This window comes from Lissotriton vulgaris, chromosome 11 (assembly GCF_964263255.1).
Source record: "Lissotriton vulgaris chromosome 11, aLisVul1.2, whole genome shotgun sequence".
NCBI lineage: Eukaryota > Metazoa > Chordata > Amphibia > Caudata > Salamandridae > Lissotriton > Lissotriton vulgaris.
Genome location: NC_141699.1, coordinates 908,493,800 through 908,512,159, shown reverse-complemented (window position 1 = coordinate 908,512,159; position 18,360 = coordinate 908,493,800). Strand labels below are relative to the sequence as shown.

At 48.5% G+C, this 18,360-nt stretch overlaps 1 protein-coding gene across 15 annotated transcripts in view; it reads right to left on the bottom strand.

The window, feature by feature from the left end:
- Positions 1-18,360, bottom strand: part of TRIP12 (thyroid hormone receptor interactor 12) — a 1,206,981-nt gene that overhangs the window by 928,226 nt on the left and 260,395 nt on the right. For all 15 annotated transcript variants that reach the window (XM_086944059.1, XM_086944047.1, XM_086944048.1 and 12 more), the window contains one exon: positions 9,266-9,414. In XM_086944059.1, the coding sequence (XP_086800185.1) occupies positions 9,266-9,414 (149 nt within the window). The remainder of the gene's footprint in view (positions 1-9,265; positions 9,415-18,360) is intronic.

Here is an 18,360-nt window from a genome sequence, read left to right as displayed (position 1 = left end):
ACCGATATTTGCTTCAGGTGCGGATACCCGTTTCATGCAAAAAGTTGTAGACCTTGCCCTGCAAAAAATGCTGTATGTCGCTCTTGTGGCAAGGTGGGGCTTTTTGACAAAGTATGTCAGACACAGAAAAAAGGAAATGTTCGGGTAGAATGTGTAAAAGACTCTAGTAACAGCGACAATGATGAAACTCAGTGAATTGAAGGGCATGGTGTTGGTTGTAAGTGACGGAGGAGTTAAAAGAGGGGATCCAAATGACTGTTGATCCATATGTAGTGATTGAGGTTGGTGACAAGTGTCTAAGACTCCTAGTAGACTCTGGTGTGCGAATCACCATGCTAACGGAATCTCTCTTTAGAGAGAAGTGGGGGGAAAGACCTAGTCAACCACCAGATCGAGAACCAGTATCATATGAAAGGCGCAAAATCGACCTCCTTGGATGCTTTGAGGACGTCATGGTATTTAAAAATAGGCACAATCATGGGAAGATATATGTGACTATACAAGGTCTGAACATATTAGGTTGGTTCCATCAAGGCCTGTTTAGTATGATGTTATGTCCTGGGGAAAGAGAGCAGGTTATAGCGGTACGTGATCACGACCGTGTGGAAGACTTCTGCCTCTGGCTACCACCTAATAGAGTTGGATAAGGATTCACAGCACCTCACAGCCTTCAACTCCCAGTCGGGTATGTTCCAATTCTGTCGTATGGCATTTGGCCTGGCTTCGGCTGCCTCAGTTTTCCAAAGAGTCATGGTCAATTTACTCAAAGACATAAAAAATGTAACGATCTTTCAGGATGATGTCCTTATAATTGCCAAAGATCAAGCTGAACATGATGTGACCTTGAGCAAATTTCTCTCCATCTTCAAAGAGCACAGAGTGGTTCTCAAACGTGAAAAATGCGTGTTCTCTAGAGACAAAGTGGAGTATTTAGGTCACACCATTTCCAGTGCTGGAGTCACACCTAAGCCCAGTCTGGTACAAGCCATTCTTGATGCGTCAGCTCCCAAACAAAGCGGGTGTCAAATCCTTGCTTGGTTTGACGGAATTTTATGCCCGGTTCATTCAAGATTATGCCACTAGGAGGAAGAGCTACGCTAGCAAGCAAGATGGCCGCATAAGCTCCCGGCTCCGCCGACCTCCGCCAGCAGCTCGTATATCCTGCAAGTTATCCTGTTTTCCAACCGGACTCCCGTATATATGAGGAGTGACTGACTCTAAAGGCGCAATCCCGAACTTTTTATCACACCGGGTGACGGAGATACGCCGTGTTTCATTCTAGGCCTACCCCGGAGTGGAAGCCGGGGCCTCGATTTCCAATCCATCCGGGGTGGAATTGAACAACATCGGCTGTGAACCTTGGGCTTTGTCCGGTCTCAAGAACGGAGACATAATCTACCCGTTTTTAACGGCGATTTCGTATCCTGCCTGCAACGCACACGCTACGGCGTGACATCGTTTGCTGCGGCCCTGTATCCGACGCCCGGAGACACAGTAAGCTTGTCGGGGGGGTGCGGACGGGAGCCCTGATTGGCGGCGAAGGTGCAAAATCGTGAGGTGAGAGCGCCCATTGTTGGTGTCCGCTCCAGATTTGCCTGCTACCCCGGAGTAGCCGGCCTCCGGGGTTTGCATCCTGATCTGTTGCTTACGAGAGGAGATGGAGGAGACGAAAGATACCACCGCTGCACGCCGTAATGGCGCCCATTAGATCGCTCCACTCACAGATCATCGTCAACTACCAGGCACTGTCGGTAACAATGGACGATCTTTGCCGGAGACCGGACAGCGGCTTTTTGCCAACATCGCAGCCAGCGGTGCCACCAACGAAACATCGTGTATCCAATTTTGAGGTCCCTATGCAGAAGCTGGATCCCTTTTGCGCTGTTGATTCCTATGAGACAGATCACGCGCCCGTGGACATTGTCAGCGTCCCCTGCTTGAACCCTATCTCGCCGAATATCACTATGGACAACCTTGACTGCCTTAACAAGATCACCTGTGACTATTGGAGAGTTTTATCATCCTTCCACGCTTTTCCTCGCTTGCTCTGTGGAGATCGTGAACTTTTATCCTTTACTTGGCCTGCTCATACTGACTTGAACTTTCATGAAAACTCTACCTCTCTCATTGTCGCTGTGGCCAGGGTTATAGGTGCTCCAGTGAACACTCGTACTGGCCAGGGTTAACTTGTGGGACTTTTTAGGATACGGGACAAGAATTTAATCTGCTGCTGGGATTGTGACCTGTGAAATGCGGGAGTCGGGTGGTATGTTTCGTACTTACCCGGATTGATTGTGTATTTCGCTACATTTATTTTGAACTTGTTTCCGGGTGGTCGCATCTGGTGGAGGGTAAGGGACTCCGGGAGTATGTTTTTTGTTTCTCCTCCTCCGCGTCTTTCTCTCTTTTAGGTACGTTTCTGGGCGACAGGCACGCTGCTAGTGGGTTAGGCCGTAGCCATTGCAGGGTGGCGGGGGGGTTTGTTATTTTGCCTTTGTTTTGTTCTATGGACCCTTTTCTCTTTTCTCTCTCTCTCTCTTTAGGGTATTCCTCTGGGCGACAGGCACGCTGGTAGTGGGGTAGGCCGTAGCCATTGCAGGGGTGCAGGGTGGGGGTGCGGGGGAGTATGTTATTTTGCCTTTGTTGTGTTCTATGGCCCCTTTTAGTTTTCTCGCAGGGTCCGGTAGCGATACTTTCGGTTTCATCCTGAGGCATGCGAGTGGGCGGGGTTTGGGGTGGGTGGCTATGATGCTAGATAGGTAGCTTTGTTCTTCTCCCTTAGTGAGCATACTGGCGCTTGCATTTTTACTGTTGGTCTATCTTGATCCATGACTACCTTTTAACGCCTACCCGCATTTTTATACCTCCGAGTGTGTAGCTCCAGTTATCCTGTATCTTCTTCTTTATCTTGTTTTTGGGGGAGGGGGGGTTAAATATAAAATGAAACCTTATGCATATCCCTGATCCGAAATGTTTTCAATACATCGTCTATCCTTTACCGCTGCCGGACCCATGGGTTGTCGGCTGAAGAGCTGTGTTATTGACTTCCTGATACGTTCTGCATGCATGTGGTGACCGGCCCCTGTCGATGCAGGGCTACTTTTGTATTTTGTGTTGAACGATATAATAAAGGTTTAAAAAAAAAAAAAAAAGATTATGCCACATAAGTACGTCCCAGCTCAAAATTACTGAAAGAGAAAAATTAATTTGTGTGGGACACCGAGTGTGAACAAGCATTTATATGGCTCAAGGAACAACTGAGCACAGTCAGAGCACTGATACCGTTTGAACCCTCTCTTCCATGTACACTGACTGTGGATGCTAGCAGCTATGGGCTGGGAGCGGTCTTGACACAGGAAGTTGGTAATCAGGAACACACCATTGGTTTTGCATCAAGGGTATTGAGGGATGCAGAAACACATTACTCAGTTATAGAAAAAGAACTCTTGGGATGTTGGTGGGGCATTGAAAAGTTCAGGAACTATATATGGGGCAAGAAATTCACTTGCAAACTGATCATAAACCATTAGTTACCATCTTGAGAAATGTCAACAATAGCAATGCTACGCCACATATAGATCGCCTGGCATCTAAACTTCTGCAATTCAATTTTGAAATCATACATATTGCAGTTGGGAAAAATGTTAGGGCAGATGCTCTGTCTCGCTTACCTCCTGCTCCAAGTAAATCTGTACATTGTGATGATGATATGGAGTATGAGGACAAAGAAGACTGTATAATAGCTAGTGTAGAGTTGGAAAGTGTGTGTTCAGTGATAGAAGGCAGTTGGCATGCAGCCATGGACAGTGATGTAATTTTAAATGATGTAAAGAAATACATAATTCAGGGCTGGCCAAAAGAAAGGAATGTTGATGTTGAGTTACAACCTTTTTGTAAAGATCAGTGATGAACTGACAGAGGATGGACTAGTGTTCAGATCAGACAAGTGAATACCTCCAGTGAGCATCAGATCCACCATTCTTAATAAAGCACATGAGGGACACTTGGGAGCCACTCTCACTAAACGTAGAGTGCGAGAATACTTTTGGTGGGCACATATGGATAAGGACATTGAAGCCCTTGTGTTGGAGTGCCCTATTTGCGCCACTAGTGACAAGTGTCTCCGCACATCTGTTCCTCCGCTCACTCTCATACCACTCCCTGAGGCCCCTTGGGAACAACTGGGCATTGATGTACTAGGACCCTTCCACTATCTACCGCATCAGTGCAAATTTGCCATAGTAATGAGGGACTACTACACAAAATGGCCGGAAGTAAGGTTTGGACCCAGAGCTGACTCCCAAGAGATTCTGGACTTTTTGAAAGAGATTTTCATGAGAGACGGCTTCCCCAAATCGATCGTTTCTGATAATGGGGTTAAAGTTGTCTCTGCTGAAGTGGAAGATTTCCTTAGAGAATCTGCTGTCACCCACCTCAGAAGCTCCTTGTACCATCTCCAAACTAATGGGTTAGTCGAAAGACTTAATAGGGTAGAAGGAGATTGTGTTAAATGGGCCATTCAACACAACAGGATGATACCCCCCACAGTAAGCACCATGTTATTGTTCTACAGGACAACCCCCCCCCCCCCTCATCCACAGGCATTTCTCCTTTCGAACTTCTGAGAGACAGAAAACCTTGCACACAATTTAGAGCTGCGTGGATGTCCAAATGGTTCAGATCCAACAGTACTCCCCAAGATCTGGATGAAAGAGTCGGACACAAGGTTGGTAAAATACAATCCAAGCACAAGGAATACTTTGATGAAAGGAAGGTGGTCGTCAGCAGGGAATTTGCAGTGGGAGACCTTGTTAAAATAAAGAAACAAGGCTTTGTAAAAAAGGGTGAGGCCAAGTTCGGCAAACTCGTTACTGTAGACAAGGTGTGTGGTAGTGCTGTTCGCGTCAATGGACACAATTGGTGGAACATGAACAAGATTGTAAAAGCCAAAGATATGAACAGCGATTTGTGTAACATAAATGGTGATTTAGATGGTTCATTCAATGTTGTACCAGGTGACTGTATGGTTCATGATTCATGCAATCCTTCAGCTGTTCCAAGGAGGAGCTCTGGAATGGTCAGCATGCCGGCCAGATACAGGCTTTCGAGTTTTCCAGTTTTTTCTACCTGCCTATCCCTTTTCCGATCTGTTCTCTTTCCTTCTCTTTGCTTCTTCTCCCTTTCGCTCTCTTGCCTCTTTTCTCCTCTTCCTTCCCTTTCCTTCTTCCCTCCCTCCTTTGTTTCTTTTCCTGGCCTGTTAAGAAAAGGAGATATATGTAATGGTCTCGCCCATCGCGGGCCTCGCGCGCATACACTGTATTGTGCTAGCCGCGTGCGTTAGGCGTTCGGTTGACAGTTATGACGGTTGTTTTGTCCCCTGCTGTGAGCTGTGCAGCCGCACTCCCGTTGCTCCTGTGGGAACTCAAAGTATTTACTCTATCATAATTCTTGCCCTCGAGTTATTACACTCTTCTTATAATCGGCCAACATGAAGTCCATCATCATTTAGGATGGCATTGCAACCATCTCCTCCTGAGGTCCTTGTTGGTAGCGATGTTGCGAGAGGCTGTGGTATTCTTCATAACCCTCTTCATCGTCCTCCTCCTGACATTTCACGTGGAGTTGAGATGGGCTACTGCCATACCCGAAGGATCCGTCATCCTCCTCCTCATCCGACTCTTCCTCCTCCAAAAGGTGTGATAGAACCAGAGGAGTAATCTTGCTCGGGGAAGTCCCTGCTGGTGTGATCTCCTTACTCTGTCTTTCTGGAGTTTCTCTCGTCGACGAGCCAGTCAACGAGATAGCAGACGACACTACCGTCGACGATGTTGTTGTAGTCGACACTGCACTAGATCTATTCCTCGCCGGCGACAGTCATCGTCGTCGACGTTCCCGTCGAGGACCCCGTTGTCATCACCTTCGACGACGCTCCAGTCGTCGAAATGGTAGTCGTCATCACCGCCGTAGACGATTTCGTCATCGTTACCGGCGTCGATGTTACCTGCGTCGACGCTCCTGTCGATGCTAACTCAGTCGACACTATCACAATCAATGGTAACTTCTGTACCTCTGTGGTCGTCGCCGTAGACTAGGTTTTCTTCGTAGACACTCTCGTCGACGATCCAGTCAACGATGTTGATTTTTTTGCTTTTCTCCTCAAGAATACAAGAGGATGGCTTCCTGAAGGACTCTTGAACCAAAATGGGGTCTTTGAAGGTTCAGAAGAGGCTCTCTTGGATACTTTTTCTTTAGAGGTGTGTCCTTTGTTCTCCTTTTCTTTTGGCTGAGGAGATTTGGAAGGACTACGCCCTGAAGACCCATGAGTGGTCTTTTCTGTGGCCTTCTCAGGACGTTCACCTGAGGAGTGAGCCTGAGGAGATCTTGTTCTTTTTTGAGATCTCTGAGATGAAGAGGCAGACTCCTGGTCACTATCACTCGAGACCACCTCCTTTCTGGCCTTAATCTTCTGAAGCCATATCAAAAGGCGTCTCTCACGATCTCTAAGGGTCTTGCTAGAGAAAGTGTGATGTACCTTACAGTCCTTGGCTTGGTGGTCTGGATAAAGACAATAAATGCAGTCTTCAAGTGGGTCATCTGTGTAAAGTCTCTTCTTAGAGCAGGTGGCACAGGCTCTAAAAATGCCCTTTTTCTATTTCCCAGACATTCTACAGGTGTAGATGAGAAACCGGTCACCAGAATCTCAAATCTACAAAAGAATAGAATGAAATCAAGTTTGGTCCTTTTTTTACACAGCAAAGGTTATGAGTTGCAAAAGGGAAATGGGCCTAGGCCTCTTTTCAGTTTGCTATACTGCTAAGCATTGCTTTTTATGTACCGGAGACTCCCGTCTCGACGATGGGGAAATGATTCAGGTATGTGAATCTATGAACGCTCCAATACTGGAGTAAGATTGAGTTAACAGAGCGTAATCTATCATTGGGAGGCAAGGTAGTACAGTCTGGCTTTGCATCTGGTGGGGTATTAGCTGACCCCACACCTAGCATCGAACCACCTGACCTATTGCACCTGGTGGGAGGCTCTAACAATGTGAGGATATCTAGTGGGAGTACCAATGGTGCTCCAGGGCATGACCTGCTCAGGACAGCCAATAAAGGGTGCCCTAATAACTGCACCAGCCTTGGCCACTAAACGCAAAAGGATGCCAGGGAAGTCTGATTGTACTAAAAAGAAATAGCCTCCACGCACCAGTACATCGCGCAGTAGCCCGTCCTCCTAGATGCATCTTTCATCTAGGGCCAGTCCTTCGGTACCACCCTTGAACGGAAAGGCTAGCCACCAAAATGTGACTCATATGGAAGCCACCACCATCGTATCAGATCTTGAGGAAGCCTTTATCAACACTGTGTGCTCTCGGATAAGTGACCCAATAAACATGAAACTTACACCATTATGGAAGCATTTGGATTATTTGGACACTGCAATGTACAGTCCCAGACATCGGGGAGAGACAGTACATTGGAATGTCGACTTTGTGGGGTGTTTACTCCTTTCCCTAACGTTTTACTTAGATAGTTCATCTTATACTGCCAAGCGCCCAGCTGATGACCCTCTAGTCATAACATCCTGTAAAACATGCATCCAACTAAGGGAGTGGCTCCTTCACAAGGCCTATACAGCGCCAAAGCCTTCTCTAACCAACGATGATCCGCAAACCTCGGTAGGGGTCGATTCACCTGTTCCCCCTGTTCTTACACTTGAACCCACTCTTAGATCTAATGGTGACCGACCGAGTTTGGGTCCATTTAGCAGCATTACACCTGACCTATCGAAGAGGATTAATCTTATGCCAAATACAGATGTGTTGGGACTGCCACCGATAGCCTGCCCCTGTGTTTTGGTGCTGGCAGGGGTAGCTACCCTTAAAAAAGAGCAGAGGGAAACCTGGGATCAACTACGTAACAAATGTGCGGACTGGTTGTTTAAGAAGAAGAGGCTTAATGTTTTAAATGTGAAGGAGATAATCATGGTATGAGGGGTTGGGTGGGTAGGCGACTCACCTACGAACATAGAAGTGGATTGCATGGTCATTAATTTTCGTAGACCATCAATGGTAAAGACACTCTTGGAAAATTTATCATTGAGTTTACCTATGTAAAGTTAGAGATCTCCCTTTCAGGTGCAAAAGGGAGCATTTGTCACAAGCTTTGGAGTCATGAGCAACTGATAAAAACTGGATTTTTTTAACATAGGACAAGGATTAAAACCTAGAACCTTTGGTTACAACATGTTAAGTTAAGCGAATTTGTTAAGTGTTCACCTGCCCCAGGAGAGGGGCTTCCGGGCGTTGCTCACTGATGCACAAAGCAGCAAAAAGTATACAAGTACACCGTAGAGGAGAACCGATGCAGCATAGGCTGAGAACAGTCAGGTCTATAACTGCTTCCAAGAGCTCAAATGGTTTTGGATCTTCCTTATCTAAATAGGCAGAACTCCATAAAGTTGGAGCCAGGACTTAAAGAGCGGCCTCCCCTTCTGGCGCTTCTAATGTGGGGTATAAGTGCCAAATTCAAATCTGACGAGCGTAAGGCACTAGTAGGCAGATAGAGTTGCATCAAGGTAGACAAACTGGGGTACCTTGCTTGTAAAGGATCCTGTGAGAGGTACATGGAGCTTTGAATTGCACACACTTCTTGATGGGAAACAGAGCAGGATGTAAGGAGGGAAAAGAGTCATCTGTCAGCTGCATTCTGGACAACTTGTAGTTGATTCAAGACCTCTTTTAGCGCCCAGATGTAGAGCATTCCTAGGTCACTGCCTAAGTTCGTTTTTTTTGTTGTCTTTTTTTTTGAAGAGCGTGTTTGGAATCAAACAAAAGTGGATCAGCATCCAAGTGTGCAGGGGGGGGGGAAGGAAACTACTTCAGTGAGCAGAGTTGGTGCCCATATGCCGCTAGTTTGTCATGTTCATAGCATGAGTCACACCTACCAAGCATATGAACTTTTGAAGATTTCCCAGATAGACTGGTGCCTGAGAGGATTCAAAAAGTGAGGAATCAGTGTGGAAGTGTATTAGAAACAACTTAACATACATGACAAACGTACATTTTTTAAGAGCCTAAACTTAGCTATCTTTGCCCTCAAATGAAGTTAAAGACAAATATAAAAACAAAGCACAAATGATGCATGCATGGATTGATTGAGAACCAAATTACACATTTTATGGGGAAAACTATTTTTTAGATTACAGAATGTTTTCTGAACTGTGCAAATTAGTTGCACGTCACATATGTATTTTAGATTCTTACCAAAGCTGGAACAACACTCTTGACTGGAAATCCTCCCAATGTCTCTTCGTTGCCCATGACCAGCAACTGACACATCTCAATAACAGCTTGAAGCTGCTGACTTTCATCAGTTGCTTGGAGTCCTTGTAAAAGCTGCTGTGCTTTTGAACCTGAGCAAAACAAACATGCACTTAAAATGATTAATAGGAACTAGTCTTACCAGTCATGCTCTCTACAGGGCATGCGATGAATCCAGAACACTAGTGTTGGAGGTTTTGTGGTGGTGGCTTGGTTTGGCACATGGTGAGAAACATGGGCATTGACTCCTCATATGCATATACCATTTATATGGACCTCTACTGTTGACCTACAAATCCTCAATCAACTTCACAACCTTTAGATATGGTTTTGGATCTATCATAGGCAAATGATCAAACAATCCTATATTCTGAATCAGTAGTTTAGGACTGTTTAAAAGAGATTACTAAGCCTCGTCTACCACATCTTAGTATCCATTCTGGCATCTGTATAAATAGAAAGTCATGTACATTTCTTAGCAGAACAAACTGTACCTTTTCATGTTTGTTGAATAGGGGCAGTTATAGTAGCTCTACAAATCTGCTCACAATCCAATCTTTCCAATGACTTTACAATCTTACTAGGGACTTTAAAATCTACAAGTTGTTAGGTCAGTTTCAATAAAGCAAATACTATTCATGTATTAAATGCAAGGAATTAGCTATTTAGCTGTAGCACTCCATTTGAGCTTGAAGTGTTGTAGGTCCACATGCTTTCCGCTTCTCTACCATCTAGAGTTGGACTCTTAATATTACAAGTTCTTTTTCTTGCAAGAATGCTTTTGGGTAACAGTATGCAGCGACTGACTAGTTGAACTAGAACAGAGACAAATAATTATTTTCCCAGAAAAAGAAACAGCCTTTTAAGCTCTGTCCCAGATGTAATTCCAAATTTCCCTGTTGAGCTCAGGTCAAACCAGTGCTTACCTAGGGACAAAATGTTCAGCATGCAAGGTGTTTTTTTGCAAGAAAATGATGCAACACCAAATGATCAAAAGGACCCTACTGAGTCCCACGTGTTGTGTAATCAAAGAAAATTAGGATGAGATGGACGGCATCAAAACTTGTGGCATTTGCAATGTCAGATCGAGGAGAAGAGCTAATCCCCTCACATGATAGAAATTAAAGTTCTACACACAGTCGCACAAACCATCAAATAACGTATATAAATAAAAATGTAAATGTTAGTTTGTTCAAAATCGTAAATCTCCCAAAAGTTCTTCACTAATTGCTCGGAAATTTTGACAACGTTAGATTCGAATACGCGAGTGTTTTTATATACACTTCGTTGGATTCGAATACGTGCGTGTCGAATACGTGCGTGTCGAATACGTGCGTGTCGAATACGTGCGTGTCGAATACGTGCGTGTCGAATACGTGCGTGTCGAATACGTGCGTGTCGAATACGTGCGTGTCGAATACGTGCATGTTTTTAATCGAAAGCCCGAACAGACACATAAAAATGTTACTCGTTTGTTCAAAATCTTAAATCTCTGAAAGTTCTTCAGCGATTGCTTTGAAATTGCGACACAACGTTGGAATCGATTAAGCACGTGTTTATATATACACAACGTTGGATTTGAATATGCGCATGTTTTTATTCGAAAGGCCAAACAGACCCTATCGATTTGGTTGCTGCGCAACAACTGCAATGGACGTATAGAGACAATAGTCTACATATATTAGGATGGACAGTTGGTGTCAGGATGGCAGACCGGGAAGTGGGTGGAGGGAAGGGGAGGAATTGGTTCACTTTGCAACATTAGCGCGTGTTTATATATACACAACATTTGATTAGAATACGCGCATGTACAATACGCGCGTTTTTAATCGAAAGGCCGAACAGACCCTATCAATTTGCTTGCTGCGCAACAACTACAAGGGACGCAAACAGACAATAGTCACAAAACAAATTGAATACCCACAAGCATTGTGAAATTAAACATATTAGAAACGTGCACATACTCTTTTCTTTCTCTTCCATTTAACCAGACTGAGCCACAGCAACGCGTGGCCGGGTACAGCTAGTTAAACATAAAAGACTACACATCAGAAACACCCTCAATAGTGAGGTAACTACCTTGAAAGGTGGTCCATGCCCTATTAGAATGACCCCAAAAAGACATCAAGACAAGGAAATCCAACAGAGGCAACTAGGATTCTCAGCATCTTTGAGGTTAACTGCCCCCATGTTACACATCTAGTTTGAATGCCATTAGGCAGTCTCAGATTGCATGTCATTATTAAGGGGCTGGAAGTACAGAAGGATATTGAAAACATCATTCAGTGGGACTGGCAGGACTGTGGAGACTCCAGAGATTCAGTAAAATGTATATGAGGGCTCATGCGGCAGAATGGATTTAACAAGGATGGAAATTATTGAGAGATACAAGACTGTGAAACACGTCACGTGTGTTACAGCCTGAGGAACAAAGGGAGTTGGGAGAGGACAGTTCCTACTTTACGCATGGGCAGCCCATGACAAATAACGGATTCCCACGTAGAAACCCCCTCACCCCAATAATTCAGTGCTCTTATAGAGTTACTGTCTCTAATGGAAATTGTGAGACGGGTATCGTCCATTTATAGAGCTCTACGTGAAGATCAACGAAAAAGTAATTGCCTAAAGCAAAAGGGATAAGGACTGCAGAAATCAAGTGTCAGAAAGCAATTGAGCTAGGGTGATGAAACATAAGAGAAATGTTGCGTAAAGCTAGATTCAGATGCAGGCAAATCAATTCAAAATCGCTTTATTTCGACAGTACTTGTCATAAAAAGCAATACTACATAAAATACAATATTAACAATAAATATTCTCCATAAAACATGTATGTTATTCATAAAAGAAATCAATTCATCAGAAGAGCGGTTAAAACGTTGAATCATATGGTTAAAATGCCTGGGAACGGGGGGCGTGGCCAAGATGGCGACTTAGTAAGACGTGCCTGCGAGCTCCTCCGGCACCCCGAGCCTTTCATAGCTTTGTCTAGCTGCACTGGGGCGATTTCAGCCTCGGCTTTGACTCTCCTGGGGTCGCTGAGGTGTCCTGCATTGATTTGCTCCTTCTCCCGTCGAGCTACGACCTAGGACGGCGGACTTAGCCGAGGTGTTCGTGTGGTGACGCATGAGTACCGGAGCGGCCTACGGGGCTTCGTCTGGGCGACATCGGCTCTTCACACGAGGGGACCCTGGACTCTAGCAAGTTACCGATTGAAGCACTTGCTTTGCGAGTCCCCCCCACTGGGATTGTAGCGAGCCTGCCTGTGATCCCGGCGTCCTGTCTGGCTGTTATCGCTGAGCGGAGGTGACGAAGAGGCGCCGGCCTGTCTGGAGGTTGCTGGACAGCGCAGAAGACTAACGGACGGAGAGGTGGTGCCATCTTGCCTCTCACCATCTGTGCCCTGGGGGCGACCCATCAGACGGTCCAACGGACTTGTAGCGAAGGGGCGAGTGCTGCCCTCTGACCGCATCGGTCCCCCGGTGGCTACGGAGCGAAATTAGCTGAAGGTGGAGGAACATAGCTGGCTCTCCGGGACGCTTTGGGAGGTCGTGGGGAGCCTAGATCTGAGCTGAGGTGTCGCACCATGTCGACGAGGAATCGCCTGAATAAACCGGGGAAGGATGGTCCTGGTAAGGGGGCGTCTGGATCGCCCCCCGGCCCTAGCAAGTCGCCAGCCAAGGACGACACTGATGGCCCGGTCACGAAGGCCTTCCTGATAGAGCTTTTTTCCTCCATCAAGGAGGATATTACGGAGCTGAAAGCTCAACTAGCCTCCGACCTCCGAGAGGTCCGTCGAGATGTGGACGGCATCGGCGAGCGTGTAGCGACATTAGAGGACCACGACTTGGGCCTCAGTGGGGATGTCCATCAGCTACAGCAAGATTTGCTCCAGCTCCGCGAGCAAAATCTGGATCTCCAGACCCACTGCGAGGACTTGGAAAACCGGTCCCGCCGTAATAATATCCGTATACGAGCGGTGCCGTGGGATGGAGACGGTGGGAACCTACGGGAGTATGTGGAGGCTCTCTTTTTGCAAATTTTGGCGGAGGACGATCGCACTGAAGTCAGACATCGGGTGGGCCTGCCACGTGGCGCGCGCTCGCCGCCTCCCGACATCTTGGTTTGTGTCCACGACTTTCAGCTGAAGGAGACGATCTTGCAGAAGGCAAGGGACACCAACAACCTGCTTTTTCGTGGGCACAGCCCTCAACTTTTCCAAGACCTGGCGGCTTCCACCTTGCAAAAGCGACGGGACTTCCGCCCGATCACGGCCTTCCTGAGGGAGCACGGGGTCTCCTACTCCTGGGGTCACCCCTTTCGGCTCATCTTCAGGTGGCAAAATAGACTGGTGCAAGTGCGAACTCTAGCAGCCGCCAGGGAGTTGCTCGGAATGGAGGACACAACTGCGTCGACGGACGCCAGCGCCTCCCCAAGAAGACGTCGCCGTTCCCCAGCATGGCAGAGAGTGGGCCGACATGGCGTAGCGGAGGGTCCGTCTCCATCAGCCAGCCAGAGTGAAAGGGGAGAAGCTTTAGCCTCGGTGGCCCAGGTGACTGAGTCGAGCCGAGTGGACAGCTCCTCGGCGGCCTAGGCCCCCTCGACAGCGGCCCGTGGGAGCCGGGGGGGCTCTTCCATCTCAGGTACTCTGTGGGACAGTTCTCCACTGGAGGGTTACCCCGACCCTGGACTCGGGGGGGGGGGGGGGGTGGCATTACCAGGGTCTTCCACCCCAAACCCTTATGGTCATGTCAGACTTTCGTTGTTCTCTTTCTAGTTCTCGCTTTTCCTTTTTTATGTTTTGTTTTTGAGGCTCCTGTTGGGTTTGGTAGGGTTGCGGGGGATGGGTCCTGGTGGTGGTGGCTGGGGACTTGGTATGGCTGTGGTGTGTCTGGTTTGTATCTGGCGGTGGGCTGCATTGATTGGAGCGATGGGGGGGGTGTTGGACTTAATGTCGCCTGTTACAATAGGCTCCTGGAATGTTAAAGGCCTTAATTCTCCTCAAAAGCGCCAGAAAGTGTGGAAGTATATTCTTGATCATCAGCTAGATGTGGTGGGCCTGCAGGAGACTCATTTGGCCCGTAAAGATGAATCTAGACTTAAACACAGGCAGTATCCCCTGATTTCTAAATCTTCAGCCGCTACTAAGCACCGAGGGGTTGCGCTTTTGTTCCGCTCTTCACTTCAATTTCAGCCTGTGGGGGTGCGGGGGGACAAGGAGGGGCGGTGGTTGATGGTGAAGGGGATGCTAATGGGTAAGCTTTGCACGTGGGTGATTGTATATGCGCCAAACGCGGGCCAACATGGGTTCCTGGAGGCCCTTCTGAGGGTGGTGGGGGACTTCGGGGAGGGAGCATTGATTGTGATGGGGGATTTCAATTTGGTTTGGGACAAATGTCTTGATTGTTCACATCAGAGGACGGAGACAGGTCTCTTCTCCCCGGAGCTGCGCGATACTTTGTTGAGTCTGGGCCTTATTGATAGCTGGCGCTCCCTCCACCCTCGCACTAGGGATTACACATTCTATTCACATGTTCACCACACATATTCCCGTCTTGACCACATTTTTGTGCATCAATCTCTTCAGGGCAACTTGCGCGATAGCAACATTTTTCCACTTTCGGTTTCTGATCATAGCCTTTTGGCGACATGCTTGATCTGGGCCCCAGAGTCGTCCCCTCATCGCAAATGGTATTTCCCGGCATCCCTTACGCGAGATGAGGAATCCTGCAAGAAGCTTAGGGCGGCCATTGGTGAGTTCTGAGCTTAACAAGATTGGTGACACCTCGGTCTTCACCCAATGGGACGCCTTCAAGGCGACGACACGGGGCACGTGCATTGCATTGAACTCCGCCCTGAACAGGCTTCGGCGCGAGGAGAGGGAGGCGCTGGAGGCGGAACTGGAGACGTTGGAAACTGCGCATAAGCAGAATCCTTCTAGAAAGACCCTTCGCCCTCTTACTGCGGTGCGAGGGAAACTTAGGGCGCACTATAATAATCGGGCTGAATATACCCTCTTGCGCCTACGGCGCCTCTCCTATGCTCAGGGCAACAAAGTGGGGAAGCACCTGGCACGGCAGCTCCGTGATAAACGTGAGAGGGAATATGTGGATGGCATTCGGACCCCCTCCGGCGTCGTGGAACCTAGGGATGCGGTTAAGGCAGAGCTCTTTGGCGACTTCTATGCCACCTTATACTCGGCAGACCGCCTGGTGCCAGCCGCTCAACGAGCATACTTGGAGGCTCTATCGCTTCCACAGGTTTCCAAGGAATGGAACAAACTTTTGGAGGCCCCCTTTACTAGGGAGGAGGTGCTGTCCGCCACTCGGTCCCTTAAACCGCAAAAGGCCCCGGGCCCGGACGGCTATACGGCTTCCTTCTATCAGACATTCGCGTCCGAGTTGGGGGACCACTTGGTGACTCTTTTCAACAACATGAGGGAGGCGGGCCATACTACGGGCACTATGGCGGAAGCTATAATCTCGATCATTCCCAAGGCAGGGAAGGACCCCTCTAAATGCGAATCGTACCGGCCCATAGCCCTATTAAACGATGATGCCAAATTGTATTCCTCTATTTTAGCCACCCGGCTCTAAGACCTTATGCCTGCCCTCATCCATCCGGATCAGTCGGGCTTTATAAAGGGTCGCCAGACCCATGATGACACTCGACGGCTAATCCATCTGATCGAGAAAGCGGAGCGCTTTAAGATTCCAGCTGTTCTGCTAGGCCTGGACGCTGAAAAGGCGTTCGACCGGGTGGACTGGGACTTTCTCTTTGGTACTCTACAAGCTTTTGGCTTTTCTCCCAAATTTATAGATATGCTTCGGGCCAATTATCATGGCCCGCGCTCGAGGGTTATGGTGAATGGTCATGTCTCACCCTTTTTTGCACATTCCCGGGGCACGAGGCAGGGCTGCCCCCTATCTCCCTTACTTTTTGCGCTCAGCATTGAGCCTCTTGCCATTAGGGTACGAGAGGACCCGGATATTGTGGGCCTCCCCTTTTCGGGGGAACAGCACAAAATATCTCTGTTTGCTGACGATGTCCTATTGTTGCTAGCTGACCCCGGAACTTCCCTCCCGCGGGTGCAGGATGTGCTATCCCAGTTCGAAGCGGTGGCGGGATTTCGGGTGAATCCCGGTAAATCATACATCCTCAACCTCACGCTGCCACCCTCCGAGGTAGCGCGCATTCGACCGCTTACACCCCTGTCCTGGTCTAGCTCCTCCATACAATATCTCGGGGTCCGGCTGACCTCCATCGCCACCTTGTATGCAGCTAACTTCCCTCCTCTGCTGACTCAGATACAGGCTGAGCTGAATCGCTGGAAGCCTATGTTTATCTCTTGGCTGGGACGCGTGCATGCCGTCAAGATGAAGCTGCTCCCCAAGCTCCTTTATCTGTTCCAAGCCTTCCCCATTACCTTGGACGGGGTTTTTTTTCGACGTCTAAAGTCTATGGTTCTGCGTTACATCTGGCAGGGGGGCCGTGCCAGACTCTCTTTTCTTACGCTTCGCCGGCCGTTGCGGAAGGGCAGGGCTGGCCTTCCAGACATGCTTCTTTACTACAAAGCGGCACAACTCCGGGTGCTGGCTGAATGGACCCAAATGGAGTCGGAGAAGCACTGGCTGCATATGGATAGGAGTGTGGCGGGTCTTTCTATATGGGACCTGGTCTGGAAGGCGAAGGGGGATCGGCCCGCAACGCATACATTAGCACCCCTACGAGCACTACTCTGAAGGTCTGGGCTTCGGTCTCTAGTGATGAAAGATGGACCTCCTTTCCCTCCCCCTTCACGCCTATTCACTTTAACCCAGCATTTCCGCCGGCTCTTGATGAGGGGCCCTTTGATGGGTGGAGGGCGGGGGGCTGCCACGCACTTACACATTTGTTCCATGGCTATGAGCCGCTCACCTTCCAAAATTGCATGCGCGACTATGGGGTGCCACCTACTGAGCGCTACCGGCACGCCCAGCTGCTGCATTGGGCGCGGTCTCCTGAGGTACGGGACGCCGCGACGAGGCCTCCCACGGATTTCGAATCTTACATCACACGCACATCATCTATGAAGGGGGTGATTTCATTCCTCTATGATTTACTATTAATCACAGCTATCTCACCTCGCCCTAGATACATGGGTTTGTGGGAGGAGCACCTGGGGCGGGATATCTCCGACGAAGAGTGGTCTCATCTTTGGCGAGATCTGCACAAATTTAATCACTCTATCGATCTGCGAGAAGCCCATATGAAGACCATGCTGGATTGGTATCTGTATCTGACCCGGTTGAAAAAGATTTTTCCTTCTGCGTCTGACAGATGTTGGCGGGGCTGTGGTTTCCTGGGGGACTTCCGCCATATCTGGTGGGATTGCCCCATCATACGCCCCTATTGGGAGGAGATTCTGTCTCGTATTAGGGAGATCCTGGGCTACCCGATTCCAGATTTCCTTGGCTTCGTGCTCCTGGGCCTTCGGGACCCGCTTCTGGAGCACCAGACCAGGGCTGACAAAAACATCCTTTGGCTCTGTTTGGGTGCGGCCAAATTGACTCTGGCTGCTGCATGGAAGAAGAGGGAGGCCCCGGCTCTTTCCCTCTGGTTCGCTAGGTTGTGGAAGTTGCTGAGTGTGGAGCGTATGGCGGACATTTTCAGAAATAACTTTAAGAACTTTACTTTCAGATGGGGCCCATTGGTCCGTTTTCTCTCTCGCGGGTTGCCGTCAGCGGTTTGCCAGCCCACCATACGCGCCCTACATCTGTTTCAGGTGTGAACTGTGCTTGTGTGAATGGTTGTTGTCAGGCTGCCACCAACGGGGGGGGGAGAGAAGTATCGGGGAGTTTGGAGCCTCTGGGGGGGGGGGGGGGTTTGGTTTGTTTTTCTTTTCTGGAGGAGGATGAAGACGTTTGATTTTTCATGATCGGCTTTGCCGCGTTGTCTCCCTTATGACCGGGCCGCTTGGAGGCGTGAATGGACTTGGTCGACTCAGCCTCGGACTTGGATAGCTCTGCCCGATGCCAGTGCAAGCTTCCCCCTCCGGGTCT